This window comes from Cajanus cajan, chromosome 1 (assembly GCF_000230855.2).
Source record: "Cajanus cajan strain Asha chromosome 1, NIPB_CcT2T_4, whole genome shotgun sequence".
NCBI lineage: Eukaryota > Viridiplantae > Streptophyta > Magnoliopsida > Fabales > Fabaceae > Cajanus > Cajanus cajan.
The window spans coordinates 62,417,762-62,443,800 of record NC_138517.1 but is presented as its reverse complement, the minus strand read 5'-3'; the positions used below and the strand labels follow the sequence as shown (position 1 = coordinate 62,443,800).

The window sequence follows — 26,039 nt, the reverse complement described above, 5'->3', positions numbered from 1 at the left end:
AAATAAAACATTAATCTTTCCAAAACACAATAATAGTAATGAAACTCCAATGCTAAACCTAGCTAAGCCCCGGTGTCACATATCCTATCAAAGCATGTCCAATTGAAGCCTAAGCCTTATCACCAACATCCTCATGCTGATGATCACCTGCAACACAATTTAAACACATACAAAGAACAACAAGGGAGTGAGAAACATCTCACTCAGGTTTAGGTGTAGAAATAAAGGTTAGATAGCACAAACACATAACAAACATATTACAAGTTACAAGAACCAATCACACATAAACAATACACATACATAATCAGTATTACATGTACACTCATTTATCATGCAATGATGGACTCGACTCATAAATGCATGTGGCGCCAGTCATGTGTCTCATAATCACATTTCTCATCATTTCATCACCGATGACCCTAAGGTACACCTTGTTAGCTTGTTACATCACTGGTATATGTAGCTTAAGCTGCTCACCTAGAATAAATAATAGATGCACATGATGCATGTCACACATCCACTATTTCATTGACCCAACATTTCATTTATCACGTCTCATCATATCTCATGTCACATTATTTCATAATGTCATATCACAGTTCATACGTTCACCTTTCACATTCTCACATCATGTTCACATAGTCTCATGCAAGAAACTTCTCGTAGTCATATACATAAATCATACCAAGTAATTATCCAAAACATGAAGCCATCATCAATTTTACATATATTGCCTCAAAATCATCCAAAGATCATATTCCTAATTTTACTTCATAGGATTTCCCACAAGAACCCACAGAGCACTCTAATTCATATCAAAACTTGTCTATTTTCAAAATTAATCACATATTCATACATCTCATTCAACAAGGAACACAACAGAAGAATCAGAAAGCAAAATAGAAAACATTCACATTTTGCCTGTTTCTCATAGGGTTCTGGATCCTTTCATCATGTGGAAAATTCACATCTGGAACGACCTGTTCTCAAACCAGAATGACACGTTCTGGAGATGAGTTTTAACTCACAACGTCCATATTTGGAACGGCTCGTTCCCAACTTTGGAACGGCCCGTTCCCAACTAGGGTTATAGGCTATTTTGGTGGTTTGGAACGGCCCATTCCATATTGGGAATGACCCGTTCTAGGCTACCAAAAATAGGTCTTTTTTAGTAGTTTGTAACGACCCGTTTTAGTTTGGGAACGGCCGTTCTGGGTTACTAAATCACCCTTAATAAATTTTATGAAAATTACTAAATCACCCTTAATAAAAAGTATGAAAACTCGGGTGTTACACTTTTTAGAGCTTGAAATGGTCCGTTCCAGTTTGGGAACGACCCATTTCGAGCTCTTAATTCTATCCTTTTGCATTTTTGAGCCTCTAGATGTAATGCTAGTTTGCTCTGATGTTTTCAAACCTTTGAGAACCCCTTTTTCTTATGTTGAAAGTCCATTTTCTTGTTTATATACCCTAGACGAAATTAGGTATCTACAAGCATTAAAACACACAATACTATAATAAGTTCTTATTATATAAATAAGATCTTAATTAAGTTGTTTATCCAAATAGATAATTATTATAAATCATGTATATAATTTTAAAATATTTATTTATGACAAGTTTTTAGTTTTTATAATAGATATTAAAAAATATAAGAGTTTAAAAATTGAAATATAATTTAAACCGAAACATGAAAAGAATCTTAACATGTTAAAAAATTAAGGTTTGGTGCTGTAAAAAATAATAATCAAGAATCTAATTAGAAACATTTAAAATAAATAAAAAGTAATTAATTACCACATTAAAAAGTAAGTACCATGTCACAAGATATATAGTTAGCATAAAGTAACAAAATTTTAATTGTTTTAGTGGGAGAAATATTTTATTTAGGCTTAAACAACTTTTTTATTTCTCATAAAATAAGTTTTTCTTTTGATTTTAGTCCTATATTTTTTTTTTTTTAATTTTGTCCTTGTAAAAAAATTGTTTTGTTTTCATCCTTGACTATTAAATCTATTGAAAAATGTTAAATAATTATAGGGACCAAAATAGAAAAATGAGAATATTACAGAGACCAAAATATAAAATTACTAAAATGATAACAACTAAATTTTAGAAGGACTAAAATAAAGGTAACAAATTAAGAGGATTTAACAAAAATAATTAAAATTAAAATAACCTTATTTTAAAGGAATTAGACTATTATTTAAGTTAAATTTATAAAGTTTAAACGTTAATTTACATTTATACAAAGTAAAAATATTAATTGTTAGTGATCATCTAAAATAAATAAGTCTTAAATATAAAACTTTATAGAAGTAATTTAGTAATATTGCAATCACCTCTAAGTTAAAAAAAAAAATATATATATATATATATATATATATATATATATATATATATATATAATAAATGGAGATAGGTAAGAATAAAACATCAAAATACCATACATGTCAAAATGAATAATAACACAAGCATATAATAATAAAAAAAGAGATTTTTAATGTAATGCAATTTATAAGAGATATCAGTGTAGCATATAAAAAATGTCAACATATTTTATTTTTCATTCTTCATTTGATGTCTTTATTATTTCATGTTCACTTTGATTCATTTTTCTATCTTTATATTATTTTACGCTTAATTTATTTTCTACTTATTTGTTATATTTATTTTTTGACATTTATAAGGATAATTGAATTATGTCATCATAAGACTTTTAAGAAATTGCACGTTTAATTTTTATAAACTCTTTTACTAATCATCAATGCATTTGTTATATTTATTTATTTATTTTATATTATGTATTAGTTCATTTATTATTTTTAAAGTTTTAAATTTTTTAAAATTGAATCAAATAAATATTTTACCTTTATAAAATAAAGTTCATTTAATTTTAATCCTTTAATTTCAGTTATTTTTATTTTGGTCCCATTAATTTCGTACCTTTTTATTTTGATTTCTGATTTCTTTTATTATTTTTTTCATTAGATTTATCAGTTAATCTAACAATAAAAATGAAAATAAAATATTTTTTTTACAAAATAAAAATGAATTTTTTAAAAAAGACTAAACATTAAGACATCTTATTTTACATGGACTAAAAAGTTATTTAAACCTTTTATTTATAAAATGTTTAAACTATAAAAATTCTTTTAGAGTGTTTACAACTATATAAACTCAATTAAAATCAACAGATCAATTTTAACTTCATTTAATTTAGTAGTTCAATATAATTCATACTATTAATAAAAAGATATCTATTTTCAATATATAAAATTTTTAAATTAACTTATAATTATAACTACGTATAACTCATATTCTCTTTCAATATCTTCTATTTCAAAGAATTCAATTTCAAATTTCTCACCCTTTAAATAATAATGAGTTAATCATTCATATACTGTCAATATAAAATTTTTTACACTGAAAATCAATCATATCTTTTAAAGTTGTTTATTTTATTATTATTTCATTAAATAAGTATCTGATATATCATTATTAAAATATATGATTAATTATCAGTGTAAAAAAACTTTACTAGCAGTGTATAGATGATTTATTCTTAAATAATTGCTCATTATTTTTTCATTTTCAATATCTTTTTATTTTCAATTTTGTTCAAATAGAGAGACCTACGTTACCCCTTTTCCCCCCTAGTATAGTACAATACGACTGAAACAATCGTAAGTTTGGCTTGTCTTGTCTAGTGGGAGGTTCAATTTGTGCAACCCTTCCAAACTCACTCCTTTCCACCTCAAACTCATATCCAAGCTTCCCACCAAAATAACTCACATATTTAGCACAAAAGACTTAAAACTGAAATAAAATCCTCATGCAACATAACCCTTAACAAGGTTAATATGCAAGCATCAAAACTTAAGGAAATCACCAACACTTCAACCTTTTATCAAGAACACTCAAAGCTCCAATGCTCAACACATAACCTCTTGGATTCAATCACTACAACTATAGATTTTGGAAACTCCATAAACCATAGACTCTTAATGCTTTCAACAGATCAATGTCTCAACCCAATCCAAGGTTAATTTAAAGGTAACAAATTAAGAGGATTTAACAAAAATAATTAAAATTAAAATAGCCTTATTTTAAAGGAATTAGACTATTATTTAAGTTAAATTTATAAAGTTTAAATGTTAATTTACATTTATACAAAGTAAAAATATTAATTGTTAGTGATCATCTAAAATAAATAAGTCTTAAACATAAAACTTTATAGAAGTAATCTAGTAATATTGCAATCACCTCTAAGTTAAAAAAAAAAAAAATATATATATATATATATATGTATATATATATATAATAAATGGAGATAGGTAAGAATAAAACATCAAAATACCATACATGTCAAAATGAATAATAACACAACCATATAATAATAAAAAAAGATTTTTAATGTAATGCAATTTATAAGAGATATCAGTGTAGCATATAAAAAATGTCAACATATTTTATTTTTCATTCTTCATTTGATGTCTTTATTATTTCATGTTCACTTTGATTCATTTTTCTATCTTTATATTATTTTATGTTTAATTTATTTTCTACTTATTTGTTATATTTACTTTTTAACATTTATAAGGATAATTGAATTATGTCATCATAAGACTTTTAAGAAATTGCACGTTTAATTTTTATAAACTCTTTTACTAATCATCATTTGTTATATTTATTATTTTATATTATGTATTAGTTCATTTATTATTTTTAAAGTTTTAAATTTTTTAAAATTGAATCAAATAAATATTTTACCTTTATAAAATAAAGTTCATTTCATTTTAATCCTTTAATTTCAGTTATTTTTATTTTGGTCCCAATAATTTCGTACCTTTTTATTTTGATTTCTGATTTCTTTTATTATTTTTTTCATTAGATTTATCAGTTAATCTAACAATAAAAATGAAAATAAAATATTTTTTTTACAAAAATAAAAATGAATTTTTTAAAAAAGACTAAAAATTAAGACATCTTATTTTACATGGACTAAAAAGTTATTTAAACCTTTTATTTATAAAATGTTTAAACTATAAAAATTCTTTTAGAGTGTTTACAACTATATAAACTCAATTAAAATCAACAGATCAATTTTAACTTCATTTAATTTAGTAGTTCAATATAATAATTCATATTATTAATAAAAAGATATCTATTTTCAATATATAAATTTTTTAAATTAACTTATAATTATAACTACGTTTAATTTAACTCATATTCTCTTTCAATATCTTCTATTTGAAAGAATTCAATTTCAAATTTCTCATCCTTTAAATAATAATGAGTTAATCATTCATACATTGTCAGTATAAAACTTTTTACACTAACAATTAATAATATTTTTTAAAGTTGTTTATTTTATTATTATTTCATTAAATAAGTATCTGATATATCATTATTAAAATATATGATTAGTTATTAGTGTAAAAAAACTTTACTAGCAGTGTATAGATGATTTATTCTTAAATAATTGCTCATTATTTTTTCATTTTCAATATTTTTTTATTTTCAATTTTGTTCAAATAGAGAGACCTACGTTACCCCTTTTCCCCCCTAGTATAGTACAATACGACTGAAACAATCGTAAGTTTGGCTTGTCTTGTCTAGTGGGAGGTTCAATTTGTGCACCCGTGTGGCGTGGTGAGAGTGATAAAATGCAGTGAAAGAAGAATAGGAGTGGCGAAGAGCAAGTGAAAAATGTACAAAACAAAGGTTCAAGAGTTATGCCAGAGAAGGTCATGGCCCTTACCAACCTACACAAACACCAGAGAAGGCCCCGATCACAACCCTCGCTTCACTTCCACCGTCACCGTTAACGGCGTCTCCTTCCACACCCCTTCCGCCACCCGCAACGCCAAACAGGCCCAAAACGACGCCGCTATGCTCGCCTTCCTCCACTTCTCCCCACCCTCACCCTCACCCTCACCGTTACCGTCACCTTCGCCGTCATCGTTACCGTTACCGTCGCCTTCGCCGTCATCGTTACCGTTACCGTCGCCGTCACTCCCTTTTCACCAAGACACTCTCTGCTTTTCCTCTCTCTCTTCCTTTCCCCAGCCTTCTCTTTGCGCCTCATCTTCCGGTACCCGGTTTTTTTTTTTTTTTTTTTTTTTTTTTTTCCACGTGTTCTTATTTATTGTTTCGCGCTCCCTTGCGTGGTGCAAAATTGAGCCTCTCTTCTCAGGGATTCGTGTTAATTTGGACATGCAGGTCCTTCTGATGCTGGCTCTGCTGTTGATGACGTGCTTCCCACCAGTGGAGTGTTGCAACGCAAATTGGAACCAGCGTGCCAAACTTCGCAAATCAGTGGCGCTGTAACAGTAACACCTGTGAGAGACACGTTGACAGTGGACGATAAAAAAAGTGATTTTATTTCTCTTTATATTTTCTTTTGTTTGATTGAATTTTATTGATATTTACTTGGTTTCAGTTCAGAAGGGTAAGAATCTTTCTTTGTTTGAGGGAGGGAGAGTGGTTCTTTTTGTGTGAGGAGTGCAGGGGAGACTGAATTTGTTTTACGGTCTGTTTGGATACAAGCTAGAAGTGATTTTGGGAGAAGTCCTTTAAAGCTTGTATCCAAACAATTCAGGTTTCGTTTGAAGGAAAGATAATAGTGACATCTGTAATATTCCCTAGCATAACACCTTGGTTCCCCTCTCTTTTCTCTGCTATCAGCATTTTCTGCTTCTATGTCACTCCTAGTGATTGTTGCATCCCACAGACTATTCTGGGGCATTAGAATCTAAAGGGCCTGATTTTTGTTTTCTGAATTCTTTTGACACCAATACTTAAAATTGTTGGACAAGGTAGACATGGTGCATGTTTTTGTGTGTCAACATGGAAATTTAAGGAAAATGATTTATGATTCATATCATATGCATTAAATGCTACAAGATTTATAATATCATGATCAATGTCATTTGTGCTTACACTTGCTATTTTGTAAACTCCTCCCACAAAAATAGTGCATCCTCCTAAACAAACCTGTCATATAAAACTGGTCTTATACAAGCACAATCAAAATATTTTGGTTTTCAAATTTTAAATGGGGTGGTATCAAATAACCGTTATGGTGCTGCCATAAAGGTATAATGTGGCGTTTTTGAACCCCTCCACCATACGCTATCTGTTATTTTCCATTATATGGTGGTGTCCGCGAAATCCGCCATTGCACTGGCCATATCTGCCATGGCCATGGCTTCGTGGGTCTCATGGTGGAAGTCCTCCTCATCCTTTTTTTTTTCTTTTCTTAAGTTGCGAACAAACAACTACCATGAACCTTCTTAGGCCACCAGCCTTGCCGGCAACGTGGACCATGGCGGCTTGAGCTCTAGAAAGTTTTCCGGAAAACAAATCCGACGACCCATAAGAGTTCTTTTTGTTTTCTTTTTATTTTTCCTTCTTCCTTCCATTTTATTTTACTTATTTTTTTTTATCTCTTTTTCATTTCTTCAGATGTTCATCATCTCTCTCTCTCTCTCTCTTATTCTTTGTGTGACTGTTCTTGTTCTTCATCTGCTCAATATTTTTGTTCTCTGTTTTTCAAAATTTTGGAATTTAGTTCTCTGTATTTTAGAATTTCATTATCATGTTTTGTTATGTTGTTTTCTATATTAAACCCATAATGTTCCCAAATCTGTTTCACTTATGGCACAATGTTAAGCAGTAAGCACCCAACATTAAAGTCATGCATCCTAAAACTTTGTTTTTAATATATATATATATATATGTGTGTGTGTGTATATTATTTTTGTTCGTCATGGCGTTCGTCATAAGCTGTCACGCCATCTGCCATATGTTTATGTCGGATTTTTGGCTTACTGCCGTAGACCGTTATCCATTATTGATAACCTTGATGCGCCCATGTGTTTTTTAAATTGGACTTGTATTGATTCATTCTGGACATGGGTTGCCTACAGTAATAACGTATTTGATCCTTATCCCACTAGATTAGGTTGGCTACACACATCAACTCAGGCATAATAATAAAAATGCATAGAGGAAGTTGATAATATCAACGCAACATATTTGATATTTTTGTTTGGTCCACTCTCTCTGATGGCATTATATTATTTTATTAATGATAAATCACTCTGTGATAGTATTACTTGTAGCTTTTTGACTTTCAATTTTGTCATAGATGTGCTACATTTGTACAAGAACCAGCTGCAAAGCTATTTGCAAAAGAGGAATCTAGGTCTTCCAGTATATTCTTCTGAGTGGGAGGGTCCTCCTCATGCCATGCGTTTCAAGTGCAAAGTCACTGTTGGTGGACAGACTTATGAAAGTGATAAGTTCTATTCTACATTGAAGGATGCTGAACATGCAGCAGCTGAAGTTGCTTTAAAATCATTATCACCAGGCGGAGTTGAAGAGGCTAGTCTTAATCACTTGTTGTGAATTAGATAAATTATTCAATAATCTATAACTTCTTAAATGCTTTCCTCTGGTGCTCCTTTAATTCATATGATTGTCAAAAAATTTCAGGGTCATGCTGGGTTATACAAAAATCTTTTACAAGAATTGGCTCAAAAAGAAGGATTTCGTTTACCCATTTATACCACAAATAGATCTGGTGAAGCCCATATGCCAATATTTGAGTCACAAGTAGAGGTAGAAGGGGAGCTTTATACTGGGCAAGAAGCTAAATCCAAGAAGCAGGCAGAGCTCAGTGCAGCCAAGGTGGCTTATATGGCTTTGAAAGAACGGAAAGGTATTTTTTTTTAATACTGGTGTTGTAGTTTGTCTTTCTAACCTATGTCCATAAATATGGACATCCTGATATTAAATGTTCATTGCCTTGGATGCAGAGGAAAAATCATCATGAATGATCACAATCCTGTAGTTCTGGGGCAAAAGTTTCTTAAGAATCGGTGTTTAACATATAGTTATGAGTAATGTAGTCAAGATCCTACTTAGAATTGGGATAGAGGGGGTGGGATTGCAAGATCGTAAAACCTAGATGCATAAGATGCTACCAAAATGAAAAATTATATTAAACTATGTATAAATGAAACCCTATATGTGATAACATGAAAGCAAACTGAAAATTGAAATTTCATAATAAATCCGTGACATTCAAAACAAGTCATAATTACATATATATTAGTAGAACAGTGAAACTGTACAATTTGTGTACTCATCTTTGAAAGATTTCTTCTTTTTGCGAAAGAGATCTCTATTGTGGATAAAACGTTTTTTGAACTCTGTTATTGCTGCCAATACATGTGAATTTTGTTCACTCCACGATATTTTTCTGTTTTGGTATCATCATGCGGCGAAACCATTTTGTTGTGGATGATTTTTGCGTTTTAGAACAATTTTTAAAACCCTGTTGAGACATTAATACTTTTAATATTCTATATATTTTAAGCCAACTTTTCTGCAAATTAAAACATGAATATTCTTTAATAATATTAATTTGTCTATCCATATGGAAGTGTTGACTCAAGTGTTTGGCTTGTATAGAGGTGTTGCATTAAGTGTCCAAAAGCCAACAAAAATTATCTTTTCAATTGGATGGTCAATGAGAAGAGTCAGACATGTGTTAGACAAGTATAGTAGTCAATCCCAGATAGCGGAGCGGAGCGGTCGACCCTAAAAACGAGATAGCGGGATGACGCGGAGCGGGATAACCGCTATTTTAATATTAATTTATATATATTAAATAATTAATAATATATATATAAAAGCTACAAAAAAAATAACTCTAATCTGCTGAATTAAATTAAAAAATTACTCTAATCAGAAATTAAAAAAATATCTGCTGAATTAAATTTAATCAGAAATTAAAAAAAATAAATCTGCTGAATTAAATTTAATCAGAAATTAAAAAAAAAACTGCTGAATTAAATTTAATCAAAACTTAAAAAAAAATTTGCTGAATTAAATTTAATCAAAAATTTTAAAAAAATCTGCTGAATTAAATTTAATAAAAAATTAAAAAAAAACTGCTGAATTAAATTTAATCACAAATTAAAAATAAAAATGTGTTGAATTATAAAATAGAAGATGAGAAGACAAACAAAGAAGACAGACGACGTCGGAACTGGAGGAGCAGCGTCGAAACTAAAGGAGCGTCTGTCGGAACTGACGAAGTGCGTAAGAACTGGAGGAGCGTCTAACAAAGACGCCTGAAGAAGACGACCGGAGTGTGCCGACAGTCATCCTCGAGAGAGAAAGAATCGAGTCCGAGAGAGAGAGAGAGAGGAGAGGGAGCAGGAAACGTTCAGAAACCAACAACTATGGTTCCGCGAGAGGGAGAGGAAGATTTAGGGCAAGAAAAACCCAGCAGAAATGACGGACTTACCCTTAATGAAGGGTCTGTCCAAGATGCGGTGCGATTCTGCCATTTTTGGACGCTACGCTCCGCGACCGACGCGGCCGCTCCAGCTGCGACGGAAATCCGAGACGCGACAACATCACCATTGCGGTGTTGGGTCGCTCCGCTCCAGAGGGCCGCGATAGCGGCTGCTCCAGCCGCAATTGACAACTATGTAGACAACTGTTGGGCAGGTGTAGGTGTCAGAAGTTTGTCTGACACTATGACACTTCAAATAGGATAGCTGTCCATGCTTCATAGGTAGAAGTTAACCGAAAATAGCTAAGCAATGATTGGGTTAATTCTATTTGACTAATTAAAAGCTTGTTCTTTCCCTTGTATAGTTGTTTAATATGTGTAATCTACTTAATTATATTGAGTGATTCCAAGTTTCTTTGCTTCAATTTTGTGATTGTTAAGATAATAGTATAATTATTTCTCTTTAAAACTGCATTTTCCCTTCTTTATCTCCAACTCCAACAATTTTACTTTGTGTGCCTTTCCTAATCTCCTATTGCTAGTGATTCTAATTGTAGATTCTATTGATGATTCTTAGAATGTGGGTTTGAGTTTAACTCAACCCTACAAATTGGCTTGCTTGTAAGGTGAAGGTTGACCCCACTTATATACTCTATCTTGGCCTTATCTCTAGTCGATGTGTGACTTGAGTTTTCTTCCAATACACTCCTCATGCCCAATACTGTTGACTTGGTGTGTGGATAAATAGTGGGTGACCTTTTTAGTAAATCTATGATAAACTTTGATACCATCTTAAGAAAGCAGGTTATGAGCTTAATTTAACCTTACAAAATTGTCTTGTAAGGTAAGAGTTGATCCCATTTATATACACTATTATGGCATATCTCTAATTCGTTGATTATAGAGACACATGTCCCTAAATAAGGTAACTATGAAAATACGGAAATCAAGAAAAATTACAAAATAAAATGAAATCCCCAAAATACTCATTTTTTACAACACTCCCACAAGTTGGTAAATGAATATCAATCATTCCCAACCTGCCTATAAGCTCCTAAAATCTACTAGTAGAAAGTCCCTTAGTAATTACATCTACTACTTGGAGTTCTGTAGGGACGTGGGTTGTAACAATAAGACCATTGTCTAACTTCTCTTTGATGAAGTGTCTATCTCTATCTCAATATGTTTGGCCCTGTTGTATTGAACTGGATTGTGAGCAATATTGATGGGTAACTTGTCACAAAATAGCTTCATAGGTATATCTATTTTGATCTTGAGGTAATCAAGAATAATTTTCACCCATAGCCCTTCACATATGCCACATGCCAAGGCTCAAGTCTCAGCTTCTGCCCTAGTCCGAGCAAACTACGTTTTGTTTCTTGCTCCCCCAAGTCAACAAATTTCCCACCAAGATTATATAGTATCCAAAAGTACATCTCCTATTTGTAATCGACCCTTCATAATTTGAATCAATTTAAATCTCTACAGACATGGTGCCTCCACTTTTGAATAGTAATCTTTTCCTTAGATTTGTCTTCAAGTACTGAAGGATCCTATCAACTATGCCTTTCTTGGGGTTATTCATGAATTGACTGGTTATACTCACAACATAAACAATGTCTAGTCTAGTATATGATAGGTAAATTAGTTTCCCTATCAATTTCTGATACTGATACTTTTCTACTAGAGGACTTTCTTCACTTCCAATCTTGTGATTCTATTCAATTGGAACTCCTGAGGTCTTGCATCCCAACTTTCGTGTTTCTTTAAGAAGATCAAGGACATATTTACTTTGAGAGATAAATATGCCTTTCTTGGAATAAGCAACAAGAATTCCCAAGAACTACTTCAACTAACCCAAGTCTTTCATCTCAAATTGTGTTGTCAACTTCTTCGGGGTCTATTTTCTTCTTTTTCATCACGTGCAATGATCATGTCATTTGCTTAGATTAATAGTGTGTTTGGATGAAGAATTTTACAAATTCAAGGAATTTTAAATTCTTGGTATTTGAATTACTTTGATTTCAATTTCTATCATTCTTAAAATATTTTGTTTGGATGAGTCAATTCAAATTTCTTAAATTTTAAATTGACAGGTAGAATATGATAATTTGATTTCATCATAGTAAAATTGATTTTAAAAATATATTTATATGTTGAGATTTTTAAATTAAATTTTATAAAAATAAATATTAATCCATTTTTAAATATTTAATAATTTTAAAAATTAATATTAGATAATATTTAATAATTTTAAAAATTAATATAATATAATATTTAATAATTTTAAAAATATTTTTCAATATCCAATAATTAAAAGAATGAAGAGATAAGATAAAATATTAGGTGAAATAAGAAAAACAAATATGAGGAATTTCAAATTCTCCCATTTTTTGGAGAACTTGAAATTCTACTATTTTAAAGAATTTCACAAATGCTTGGATTTCAAATTCTTTGTAAATTCCTCATCCAAATAAAGCATTTCATCTCAAGAAATTTGAAATTCTTCAAATAAATGAATTACCCTATATAAATTCCTCATCCAAACACACCATAAGAGAATTGAGATTGCCACTAGAGGACAACATTATGAACAAAGTATGATCACCTTGACTCTTATCCCAAGGAAATCATTGTTTGAGTAAATCTCACAAACCATGCTTGTGGAGATTGCTTGAGCCCATAAAAGGCCTTTTTTAATCTATATACTTTGTTTTCTCCATTTGAAACTCTAAATCTTAAGTGAATTTCCATGTAAACTTCTTCTAGATCTCCATGTAGGAAGGCCCTTTTTACATCATCAAATTGTTGTAAATCCTATAGCTAAAACGAGTTGTCAGGGAAAGTATAACTCGTACTGTGTTTATCATTCCACCAGTGCAAACATCTCCACATTGTCTATCCCATAAGTTTGGATGTATCCTTTTGCTACAATCCTTTCTTTGTACTTGTCTATTGTCCTATTAGCTTTGTGATTCACTATGATTACCATCTACACCCTACAACCATAGTCTTTGTATCTGTCTACAATCTACCGTGTTAATTTTTTCTTCAATGCCTTCATTTCTTCTTTCATGGCTATAATCCTTGGATTGAAGTTGAGACATCTATAGAATCAATGGCTACAATGAAACTTTGATGTTGAGTAAACAATGATTAGTACAGACATATTGTGAAATAGTATATTTGACACAAGATCTTTTTCCTTTCCTCAAAGCAATAGGAATATCATTAACACTTACATCAGAATTACCTTCAGGAACGCTCACCTCTAGGTTAGATGATTCCTCTTACTGTGGAACCAAAGTGGGTTTGTCATTCCTTTGATATTTTATGCTAAAGAATCTATCTTCATCTTCTTTTTCTGCTTCATTATGGGCTTCTTCTTTATTATGGACATCTTGCAAATACAAAAATGTTAATGACTCTAAATAAGACTTGTCTTCAAGTTCTAAAGTTCTATCATCTTGAAGTCGATGATCAACAAAAAAGGACTCATTTTCATGAAAGGTGACATCCACAAAGACCAAGAAACTTAAGACTTTGAGGATGATTACATTTGTACTCTTTTTTATTTGACCAATCTCAGATTTATTTTTCACAAGATATGTCCATGTTGCCCCTGTACAATCGTCAATAAAGGTCAAACTATTTAGCACCAAAGATGGATTCCACAATAGGTCTCCCCCAAACATCAGAATGTATTAAGTCAAAAGGAAAAACACATTATCTCCATTAGCAACCGTAATGAATTGCTTTGGAATATGAGGCAAAGAGTAAACGAAGGGGAGTCATGTGATCTGTTGCATCAAAATCAAGAATCCAAACTCCTTGATAAATAGAGCCAAAAGTATTGAAAGAACTCTTACTTTTCATGTACAATGTACATGAGTCATAAGGCTTATTTATATTGATGAACTTGCATAATCACAAAAAAAAAAAAAAAAAAACAGGAGGAAGGGAGAACCCAAATCTGCAACAAACAACACAGATCTAATTAACAAGTAGTCTTGCTAGAGATGAGTGCATGGCCTACATGCGCTGGAAAGTGGACCAATTCGTGGTGGTCCGTGAGAAGGAGTTAATTTGGAAATACATCAAATAAATATGACCAGGAGAGGATTTGAAACTCGTAAAACACAATATTGCCTTTAGATGTAGAGCTTTGTAAGTTCAGTGCCTTTTCTGTATTCTTTTGTAGTGGACATCTAATTTTTCTTTAACACTTATTAATTTATTATCATTATTGTTAAGATTTTGATTGTAGTGACATCTAACATTTTTTTAATGCTATAATTATCATTATTGGTAAGAGCCTGGTATCTTTCTACTTAGGAATGTTAATCATTTTACTTCTTGCTTTTTGCTCAGGCAAGTCAGATCAAAGATCCTTATTTCCTTTATCAGTTCATCAAGGAGAAACTCATGATCCAAAGTCACCTGTAAGCCCTGGATTTGTGAACCAGAATCAACCTAACAAAGATAAAGGTGAGTTCTCAAAGGTCAAAGCCCTTATCATTTCTACCTCCTTTATCAGTTCATCAAGGAGAAACTCATGGGTTCTCGCCTGACTGCTCAGAGGCAAACATCATAACTGGTTTACAACACCAGACGAATCCAAAATCACCTGTAAGCCCTGGATTAGTGAATCAACCTAGCAAAGATGAAGGTGAGTTCTCAAAGGTCTATCATTTCTTCCTTGTTCTGAAACAAATTGTGGTCTTTATATAAGAATTCTTCCAGTATTTTGAAGGTAATCTATTGTATCTATGTTAATACCCTAATCTAGAACACAAATTGGGTATAAATTCAAAATAAAGAACCAAGGTACACAATATTCAAAATCGAAATTGTACACTCAGTCTCCACTATTAACTGACTTTATTGAGCCAACAATAAATTGGTAGGTTTTTAATGGTTTTTTAATTGGTTTAATGAAATCCAGTTTAAGGTAGTCCAACTTCATGCAAATCTTGGAAGATAGCATGGAAGTTTGTAGAGTTGCTTAAAAGTAAAATAATCAACAAGAATATGGAGAAAATTTGGAGTCACTATAGCCTGCCTTGAGAATGCTGTATCTACAATTTATATTTTACTTCATAGTTATCAATCCCAAATAGCTGTGCAGTCACTGTGGTGCAGTTGTCCTCAAAAAGGCTGTAGTGGGATGGCTACTATATTGAAGATTACATTCTACACATATAAATGCTTAATTATCCAAATTAAAGATGTTCATAAGTAATAAGTCATAGACTCTTTAAGAGTGCCTGGTGCATAAGGCTTTAAAGATGTTCATAATTAATAAGTCATAGACTCTTTAGGATTTAAATTCATGGCTTCTAGGTCATGAGGCAGCAACCTTACTGTTGTGCTGAGGGTCGCTCTCATAATTAATTAGTCAAAACAAAGAACAGTGGGTTAGAGATGGGGATTGGAGTCACTAAAGTACAATATTACCTTGAGTACTTTGCAACTACAATTATATATATTTTTTTTTCATATTGATCAATCCCAAATAGCGGTCAGTGCAATTGATCACAAAATTGCTATAGTGGAATGGCCACTGTATTGAAGATTATAGATCTATTATAAGTAAATTATATCATATTATACACAAACGCTTAAAAAATTATCCCACATTATTGATTGTCATAACTAACAACTCAAAGAGTGGCCAAATGCACAAGGCTCCCGTTTGGTGTGGTATGGGGAAGTTAATTGTGTGTTTCCTTGTGCAAGTGAAGAGACTTCTAAATCCATGTCTTTTAGGTCACGATGCTGCAACCTTACCATTGTGCTAAGGCTCACTCATAATTAGTTAGTCTAAAAAGGAAAAAAATTGGGGGCACTTGAATGGCAAAACTAAGGAAAGAAAATAATTAATTTAGATAGAGGAACCAGATAAGAACTGACCAATACTGAGGCAAAGCCAGTGGTTTGTGCTCATTATGGCCCAGTGGATGAAACCATTGCTATAAAGGTTACCGGTTCACTGGAACAGTGACTAGTTTGTCATAAAATGGCCACAAAATGCTGTGTGGCGCTGGAAATGTCATTGGATAAAGGTGGGGTAATCATTGGAGACAACAATGTTTATCACATTAGTGAGGAGTAAGTAGGGTTTCTGTTCTGATTAAATGAAAAAGAGGGGGGAGGGATCCCGATAGTGCCCCCTTAGAACATCACAAAACCAGACGTTCTAGTGCCTGAATTAGTGTTTTTGAACATGGTAAAATAGCAGCAGCTGAGATGGCTACAATATCCTGCAATTGTGCCTGTGATTAGCACTGCTGTGAGTATTGCACAACCACTCCACAAAGGTAGGCAGAAGTGTCTCTTAAGAAAGTGAGATTGAGTTTAACTCAATCTTATAAAATCGACTTTATAGGATAAGCCTATTTTGGCCATGGATCTAGTTGACGTGGGATCTCCAACAATATGAATCATGAGGAGATGGAATCAAAGGGAGGACTGGACTTGGAAAAAGCTAGACAAATACTAGTCTTTTTGGGAACATTGGAGTTTTAAAAAAATTGGTCAATTTCTTGACCAAATAGATCAGAGTCTCGGTACACTTGCAGAGGCAATGGTGCTACGTTTTAGGGCTACAAATACAGCCGAAAACAATGCATTGGAAGAGATTGTAGGCACCCAATTGTTTATGTTTTGACATGAGGTTTTGAGTCTATTTTCAAGCTGCAGTGGTGGGCATTATTTCCGCTGCCAAAAGCCTGTTCAACTTGGGGACAATATGAATGTTCAGGGGGAAATATTGTTAGATGACTCGGTGGAATAATTAATTAGTTAAGTAGAAAGAAAGTGAATAAGCCTGCAGCTAATTGTCCACTATGGCTGGGCTTCTGTTATAAACTATAGACCAGTAGCTGCCTATTACTAGGAATAATTATAAATGGTTTAGGAGGACTTATCTTTGATATGAACCTTGAGAGAACTACAACCACACAACAAAAGCTAGCTATGGTAGTTAGAGCCCCTTAGTTATTCTGCATCTCATTCAACTTTTAAAAACCTCTATTTTTCATCTATAAAATAGGTTTACCACAACCTTTATGTGTTTAGTTTGTTTTGTGAACAGAGAAGATCACATAGGAAATAGACGCTATTATTTTTTTTCATGCCTTGTACCATCTATGACTATGAGCTCTTTAATAAAAAGCTTATCATATTAATTGGATAAAAACTGTTAAAACTGTCATCTTCAAGTGCCATTAGTCTCCAAGATGGGACAGATGTTTTCAATATTGATAGTCTAATGCATCGAGAATTTAACGTCTAATTTGCATCATCAAACTGAATGTCATAAATTTTAGAGCACATCATACTGCAATTTCATCTTGAAATCCTGTTATTGTTACAGTGAAGAATGCACCGTTTTCATCTGGAAGTACATGCACAGAGAATTCTTCCTTGTCAAATGACAAGTCTTCACCTTCATTATCTGGCAGCGTCAAAGTGGTTTCTGACTTGAGTGAAGTAAGCACCTCATCATTCACAAAAAGGGTCGTTGTTTACTCACGTAAGACCAATGTGGAAATTAAAGATGGTGGCACTGTATTGCCGTTTAGCGATGACAAGTGGGTTGCTTACTCATATTCTCAATGAGATTTGTGTAGCCTCTCATAGTCCTGTGTCATTTTTTGCGTCTCTCATAATGGATTTGTGGAAGGATTAAATTTTAGAAGATAAAATGTGGAACTGATAAGCTATTGATTTTAGAAAACTAACAGTTAAAGATTTTAACAACTAAGAAAACAGAAGCAGATTAGTTATTATTTTGTTATCAACAACTAGGAATTTATCCGCTGAGATTGTGTAGGAGAACATTTAAGAATATGAACATGTTGATAACCATGGGTATTTCTTTTCATAATTGTGTTGAAAATAAAATATAGCACCATTTAGGGAATATATTATAGTGTAAGGGAAACTAAATTTTCCCTCGTCAGGTACATTTAATGTGTTAATGTGTTTCGACTACATAAATAAATCTCTGGGATGTAGTTAAAATATATGGATTTAGTCTCATGTTTATATTTTTCTTTGTTTTCAACACGGTATTAGAATTCAGAGAGTTACCTTTAATTTTTATTATACAGTGGACCCACTGTGACATACTGAAATAAAATTGATAAAAAAAACATTATAGACAGAATTAGTCTTTTTAAAGTCATACCCATGACCTCGGGAGAGTTTCCTTTTATATTTAATAATATAAACCTTGTCTTGATAAAATTAATAATATTTGTTATCATACAAAAGAGAAGAGTTTGTTAGAATCAAACTTGCAGCCGTTAAATGTATTTTGATAATAACAATGTTTATTAAAATATTAGAGTAAAATCAAAAGCTTCTAGAAATGTGTTTGGCCCTTGAAAAGCATCTGAGGCAAAGTATCATGTGTAAGTAATTTAAGTGTTTAGTTTTGTTTTATTATAAACGTTACTAATTTAAGTGTTTAATTGTTTTACTATAAACGTTACGAAAGCGTCAATGTTTTAATATGATAATAAAGCGTCTTATGAATCTCTCGACGATACCTTTATATAAAAGATGTTTTGTATATTGATAACTTTTTATCTCGTAAATAGGGATGGGTGAGAATACGTTTTCCTATTCTTGTTTTATATTTATCTCCGTCTTTATATTTGAGAATGAATATGAATTTGTATGTCCAATTGTTAGGTATAAGGTATACATATATCTACTTTGTATTTGTCCAAAAATAAATTAAACATTTTTTTTAGTAAATATATATATATATATATAATAATTTTAATATAGAATAATAATTATAAAATTATATTAATTTAGTTTCATTTGACATAACTGTAAAATAGAATAAACATTACATAAATATAAAGTAAATTTTAAAAAAAATTAAATTTAAAATGAGTGCGAGATAAATATACACTCATCCCGTACCCGATTTAATAAATTGGGTATTATTCATACTCGGTCAAACCGAATATTATTTATTAAGGTTAGAACATATTTGGACATTACCTTTTACTTGCTATCAAATGCCCAGTAAGCAAAAAATTTATCTTATAGAAATATTTTTTTTCTCTTGAAAATCAATCAAATGCTTTGAGTATGTATTCAAATATTCACATACATATTTGTTTATATATTCGAGTTCATCACTCGAAGACAATTTTCATTTGCTCCTTCCACATCTACAAATCACTTAACTTAATCCGCATTATGTTTTTCCCATACTTGTTCACAACAAACTCCTCTTATCTAGTATCCAAATTCATTTTCAGGAAAAATGCTCCCACTCCCACATCCGAATCATCCAATTTCACAATGCTCTGCTTTTAAGTGTGTCGTCTCATTGGAATCCCATACAACCTCTTTATTTGGAGTAGGGTTAGTCGGTAAAGTGGCTTCGAATGAGTTTGTTGTGTGGAGGTATATTGGGTGTGTCGGAACCTAGGCGTGTGGAGACACTAGAGGGAGGAGAGGAAATGGTGAGGAAGAGAGAGAAAATGGTGTTAGGAAGAAAAGATATGGTGGAATGTGGAACACCCTGAATTTTCATAAAAATTAATAAGATGTTTTTAATAAAAGAAAATGGGATTTAGAAATAAAATAGAAACTTTAAAATAAATGTTTGTGCTCTTAAAATATTAAATATTATTCTTTAATTATTATGGGTTGTGAAATTATATGTTTATGATATAAATTATTTGGAAAAGGGGTATTTTAATAAAATTATTTTATTTGTAATGGTTTTAATAAGATGTGAGGAAAGAGAAGTAATCAGGGTTAAACCTTTTAACTAGAAGAGTTAACTTCGAATTAGGAGTAATTTTTGGGAGGGGTTCAAGATGTCAATTCATTTTATGCTTACGCTTTTCTTTTCTCTCAACTCAAGAACTCAAGAGGTGAACATAAAAGCATCAAAAGCACGCCTTCGAGATTTCTGTCTTTCATCAATCATTTATTTAGTTAAGAAATAGTGTGTTTTTTCTTTTGGGTGTGAATTATTTTGTTGGGTAGAGGAATTAGCTCCAACCTTATTGCCTATTTGTTTGTGTTTTTTCGGGGAGGGGGGAGGAGAGGGGGAATTTATGGTTTTGATTGTAGAATGAAAATTGATGTTTCATATGCTTCATATGAGTTTATATGTGATGATTGAGTGGTATGTGTTATTAATTTCTTATACATTTTTTTGATCATGAATATGTCGTTCCTATAACAAACACTTGATTTATAGAGAAAAGTGAAGATTTATGTTAATCGTGTGAGTTAGGGGTATTCACAGATTGGATTGGATCAGCTTCAAGGGAGAAAACCATTTGAACCAATCTCTTTAGTTTTATTCATTGATCATGTAATCAAATTGATTTAAAAATCAATTCCAATGCATTTCAATCAAAATATATTTCGATTTGGATTTGATAAATTTTCAATTTTTCAAACATAGCTATAATATGTTTATGTTCCAAAAAAGCTATAATATTTTTATGGAAAAAATAATTATTAATATAATAATAGTAATATTAATAATAATATACAAAATTACGAATAGAGATAATCTATTAATATTTAATAACATGATAAAATCACTAACTTAAAAAAAATCAAGTAAACTAATAGATTTTTAAGTACTCAATAGTCAATATATTGTTTACCACAATATAGAATACCAACAAGAATTATAAAAAAAAATGCATGACTAAAACAAATGGTAAAAGGCAAAGTGAATATTGTAGGGGAGAGGAGTTGTGAATGGTGTCTTTGTTGTCACATGTTTTTGTCTCTTATACTCATGAAGAGGGGCAAAAGGCATTTCTTCTCATGGGGAGAAGGTCGAGTATAAGTTTAATGTCCATGACAAAAGAGTGGACACTCAATAGTCATTTTAAGTTGGGAAGTAAAAAACGTGGATAATGAAGAGTCATTTTAACAGGTTAAAAAAATAAGGATAAAAGTGGTAAATGTCATTTTAAGTATAAGTAATTATTTAATTTTAAAAATAATTGTATATGTATAGAGAGAAAAATGTTCAGGTTGGTTTGGATTGGATTGATTTTCTCATTGGAGTCCAAAACTGATCCAATCCAATTAAAAAAAATCAATTTTTTTATTTTCAATTTTTTTTTGTTTAGTTTATGAGATTTACATTGGACTAGATCAATCATGAACATTCCTATTATAAATATGTGAAATTGATGTCACTAATTGATGGTATAATAGAGTAGTTTTAGGATTTAATTGATGTTTTCACTGTTAGAGTGAATGGGAAGTGAAAATGTCAAATTTGTGTAGTTTTTGCACATTCTGGAGGATTTTCACAAACTAGTGTCTTGTCGGGCACATATTTATGGTGTCAGACACATATTTATGACGTTGGCATGATAATTCACAACAATCTATGTTCCCTTTGCACCAAGCATCAAATAGGCCTTTCGAGGCATTATTTGACAATGTTTCTACATAAGTTTCATGTCAGGCATGACCTTAACCACACTAGGCGAGATGCTACAAAAAGGGTTTTGACCCCTATGTGTCAATGCGAAAAACTCCTCATCGGGCATCATAATGTGATGGAAACTTACTTTTCAAAGATCCCTTTGGAAGAGATAAGAATAAGAAAGGTGAAGGATGATAAAGTTAGTTTAAAGAATTGTAGGACACTTACCCTTATTTTGTAGGATACCTTATCTTTGGAGGCCTATTCTACCTTAAAAGACTCTTATTATTGTTGTACATTTTTCTTACTTGTAATTCATTTTAGTAGTGATTGTATTAGGATTTTTTTGGCCTTGTATTTTTTGTCAAGTAGTGTAGGTACATTTGTCCTTGTATTACTAGAGGGTGTAATTAGTAGATTAAGGGAGGTGTAATTAGTAGATTAGGAAATGTGTAACTAGTAAAGTCTTGTTAGACTTATTTGGCCTTGGATGACCCAAATCTTTTAATGACCCATAGGTTTGGACGTCCAAACCATGCCAAACTTGCCATCCAAGTTACAAATTAAGTCACATGACTTTGATAGTGACATCTTAACAAACTCGTTAAAAGTAATCATTAGTCTAGTACTTGTAATGTTTAGGTTAGATAGTTGGAGTTAACTTAAGCTAACCTAGGTTATTCTTAAACTAGGATTAGCTTAGCTTGCTCCATAAGCTTCTAAACAACTAACTAGACTTGTAGACATTTAACTATACTTAGTTAGCTTAAGTACAAGATAGCTATTGTTACATTTAACCATGGTTAGTCTAGCTTACACCATAAGCTAACTAAACTCTATATATTGTAGTTTTAACCCATTTTATAGGAAATTTTGTGCATATACCTAAGTTTGGCCGAGACTTTTCTCTCAAATTCTCTCTCTCAAAAACCTAATTCTCTCTTTGATTTGCTTCCAATTCTCTTATCCTTTTCCTAAGAGTTGGTGAGACTTGAAGTTTTATCTTTTTCCTTGAAGTGGCACCACTTGAAGAGAGTTCTTCACCATTGAAGGTGATTTTAAAGGTTTCTTCTTCCATTGGAGACCTTAAAGAAGCTTAAGAAGTGTCAAGAAGTCAAAGATCTAGGAAGAAGCTTGAAAGAAAAGCTTCATCAATCAAGCCTCTCCTTAAGGTTTCCATCATAATGTCATAATTAAATTTTGTGAATTTCATAAAAGTTGTAGCCTTCGATGTTAGCTTTCTAATGGCATTGGAATCACCCAACAAGGAGGTCTAGAATTCAAGTTATAATCAAAATAGTGAGTGAAGTTCAAACTATTAGATTTAAATTAAAATATTGTGGTTTTGTAATTTTTAAGTATGATAAATGGTAAAATAAGTTCTTGAGGTCATCATAGAAGTTGTAGATAATTGTATTATCTTTCTAAAAAAAATTGAGATCAACTTAATACTATAAGTATAATTCCATATATCGCATTTAGACCCCACATTGTTGTAGGAGCTCAAGATAAGGAAAGACAATTTGAAAGTTGTAATGGCAATAAGTGTTCAATATTGGAGATGATTTGAGAAATTTATATCAATGGTTAAGAAAAAGAAAAAAATGAGAGGAGGTATTTGTTAATGAATTATGATGAAGATACAAAATTATGGTTTTGATACCTTGTGTATGAAGCTTTGTGCCTATATCCAATATATATGAGATATTTCTACGTGATGCGCATGATATGAAATGCTTATGTGAAACATGAGAAATTTATATGTGATAGGAAATGATTATACATGATGTGATATGAGATGATTATGTTTAATGTGAAGATATGTTGATGTTTAACTTGAGAATGTTGTGTGCAACATTTAAAACATTGATGAATGGTGAGATGTGATATGATGATAATCTATGATATGTGAATGAAACAATAATGATGTGTATGCATGAGATTGACATTAAGATGATGTGTTAAGTTAATGAGATGAGTATGAGTTGAATCCATCAGATAAAGTGTCGCATAGAGTCTTGTACATGAAGCATGCATCATGAGTATGAGCATTTGCCTTCGGGCCATGAGTAATCACCTTCGGGCCATAAGTATTAGCCTTCAAGCCACAAGTTATGAGATCCTTGGCACTATGTGCATGTAGATCTAGATGGGTTCGTGTCCACTATATTGAGTGAATGCGATCTAAATGCATATGCTTGTGATGGTGTGATGTTGCTATTAATTGAAGTTATATTATTTATTATATTTTAATACTCTTGTTACATGTACATATGCTTATGTTATGGTTAATGTGTGTGGCTGTTAGGTTATATCTCAAACTAGTAGCTAGAATGAGACATTTCTCACTCCCTTTTGTTGTTATCGTTGTTGTGTCCTTATCTGTGTTTTGCATGTAAGGATCTTCATGATGATGATATTGGTAAGAGGCATGTGCCTTATAATGTGCTATAGGTTGAGCTCTAATAGGATGTGGCATCGAGGGTCCTTAAATTCCTATTTCTTTTGTTTAAGTGTTTGTATTCAAGTTTGAACATATGTGTTTCCTTTATCCTAGAGGTGATTTATGAATAGTTTTCCTTTTATGTTAAATTTTCTTTAGATCCATCAAAGATTTATTTTATTTATTTATGAGTATTGGTGTGTAGGGTAAAGGGTGTCACATAATGAGTCCATCATAGTATTATATAGATGAGATCAATCTAATGGTAGATCATTATGTTGTTAGGTCAAAAGACAATCTTGGATCCCTTAAAATTTTATGTTTTAATGATAACAAGAAAAATATTTTTCTAAAGAGAAAATAGTTTTGCAAAATACAAATCAAACAAAGCATAAAACGCAAACCTTTAGATAGACAATGTGTCATCAGAAGAAGCATATAGTTTTACTTCACAAAGTTTTAAATGCATATCATTTATCATGAGTAATGACTACTTGGTGCATGACTAATTAGTTCCTTAACAAATCAAACAAAGAAAGCTCATTAGAACTCACAAATATGTTAAAATGAATGAAGGCATGTTGTGCGCAAGAAACAAGGATAGGTGGATCCTTGAAATCACGGAGGAAGTCAGTAAAAGTTGATGCATAACTTGGGTTTTGCTCGCACAGGCCATAAAAAAGTTCATTTTGTATCCAAAGGCTGATAAGTAACCTCCTTAATTAGATAAGAAGTGACAATTTGGTGAAATGCAATTGATGCAAGCATTTAATGCTTCAACAGACACTTCTCATATCAAGGGACTCGTAACAGAGACAAACGAAACAAGCTTGTGAGGAACCCTCAAGGATTTGCAATGATCATTTTCATTTGGGATAGGAACTTCAAGATTAGAATTTTTTTTTTAATAACTCTTGTAAAAATTATTACTTATTCTTTTTGTAAAGATATTATTCTTAATTGGTTGTATCACGTTTTGTTTGTAAGACGAAACAAAATCTGTAATATTTTACCCACATATAACTATTGTTATAGGGTTGAGCTTGGAGAGACTTATTTTTTTTTTAAAGAATGTTCGTTTAAGCCTGAAAAGACTTGTTAGTAAAAGAATAATTGGTTGATCCTGAAAAGGCTTGTTTGTAAAAGAATATTCGTTTGAGTCTAGAGAGACTTATTTGTTAAAAGAATACTCGTTTATGCCTGAAGAGGTTTATTAGTAAAAGAATACTTGGTTGAGCCTAGAAAGGCTTATATGTAAAAGAATACTAGTTTGAGCCTGGAGAGGATTGATTGTAAAAGAATACTTAGTGTTGAAGCCTAGAGAGGCTTTGTGTTGAAAGAATACATGGGTAGATTTCTTGAAGAGACAATTCAAAGAACACTTAGGTTTGAGCCAATAATGACTTATTGAAAAAATACTTGTATTTTTTTAAGATAATGGAATTCAATCTATTTGGATTGAGAATTAAACATAGTCTCGATGGTTTAGACGAACTAGTATAAAAAATTATTGTATGTTTTGTCTACCTTTTCTTCTACACTTTTTTTTTGTTAGCTTTACTACTTTAGTACTCGAAAAAGTGCAAGTTTTTTTATAAACACTATTCAAACCCCATTCTAGTGTTTAACTTTTCTCCATAAATTGGTATCAAAACTCAACCTTTAATGGGATTGAGCGTCTAACCGTGCTAAAGGAAAAAAAATCCATTATGGGAAGTAGTGAAGGCTAGTACCTACCAGATGAAGCTTCTCTTACAAGGCCACCAACCTTTAATGGGGAAGGCTACCTATATTGGAATGATAAAATGGAAATGCTTATTAAATCCACCCAATACCTC

The 26,039-nt window shown here is 31.5% G+C and overlaps 1 protein-coding gene across 1 annotated transcript; it reads left to right on the top strand.

Annotated features, from left to right (window-relative positions):
- Positions 1-5,571: 5,571 nt before the first annotated feature.
- On the top strand, positions 5,572-18,347 carry LOC109804082 (uncharacterized). Its single transcript, XM_020365850.3, has 7 exons — positions 5,572-6,097; positions 6,226-6,378; positions 8,156-8,391; positions 8,503-8,728; positions 14,687-14,803; positions 14,895-14,984; positions 17,694-18,347. The coding sequence occupies exons 1-7, from the start codon at positions 5,713-5,715 to the stop codon at positions 17,936-17,938; spliced, it is 1,452 nt and encodes a 483-aa protein (XP_020221439.1). The 5' UTR covers positions 5,572-5,712; the 3' UTR covers positions 17,939-18,347.
- Positions 18,348-26,039: the final 7,692 nt, after the last annotated feature.

Excerpts from the sequence above, each read along its gene's own strand:
- LOC109804082 (XM_020365850.3), top strand. The coding sequence starts at position 5,713 with ATGTACAAAACAAAGGTTCAAGAGTTATGCCAGAGAAGGTCATGGCCC. Across the intron at positions 6,098-6,225 it reads TCTTTGCGCCTCATCTTCCG|GTCCTTCTGATGCTGGCTCT; the intron begins GTACCCGGTTTT and ends TTGGACATGCAG. Across the intron at positions 14,985-17,693 it reads TCAACCTAGCAAAGATGAAG|TGAAGAATGCACCGTTTTCA; the intron begins GTGAGTTCTCAA and ends TTATTGTTACAG.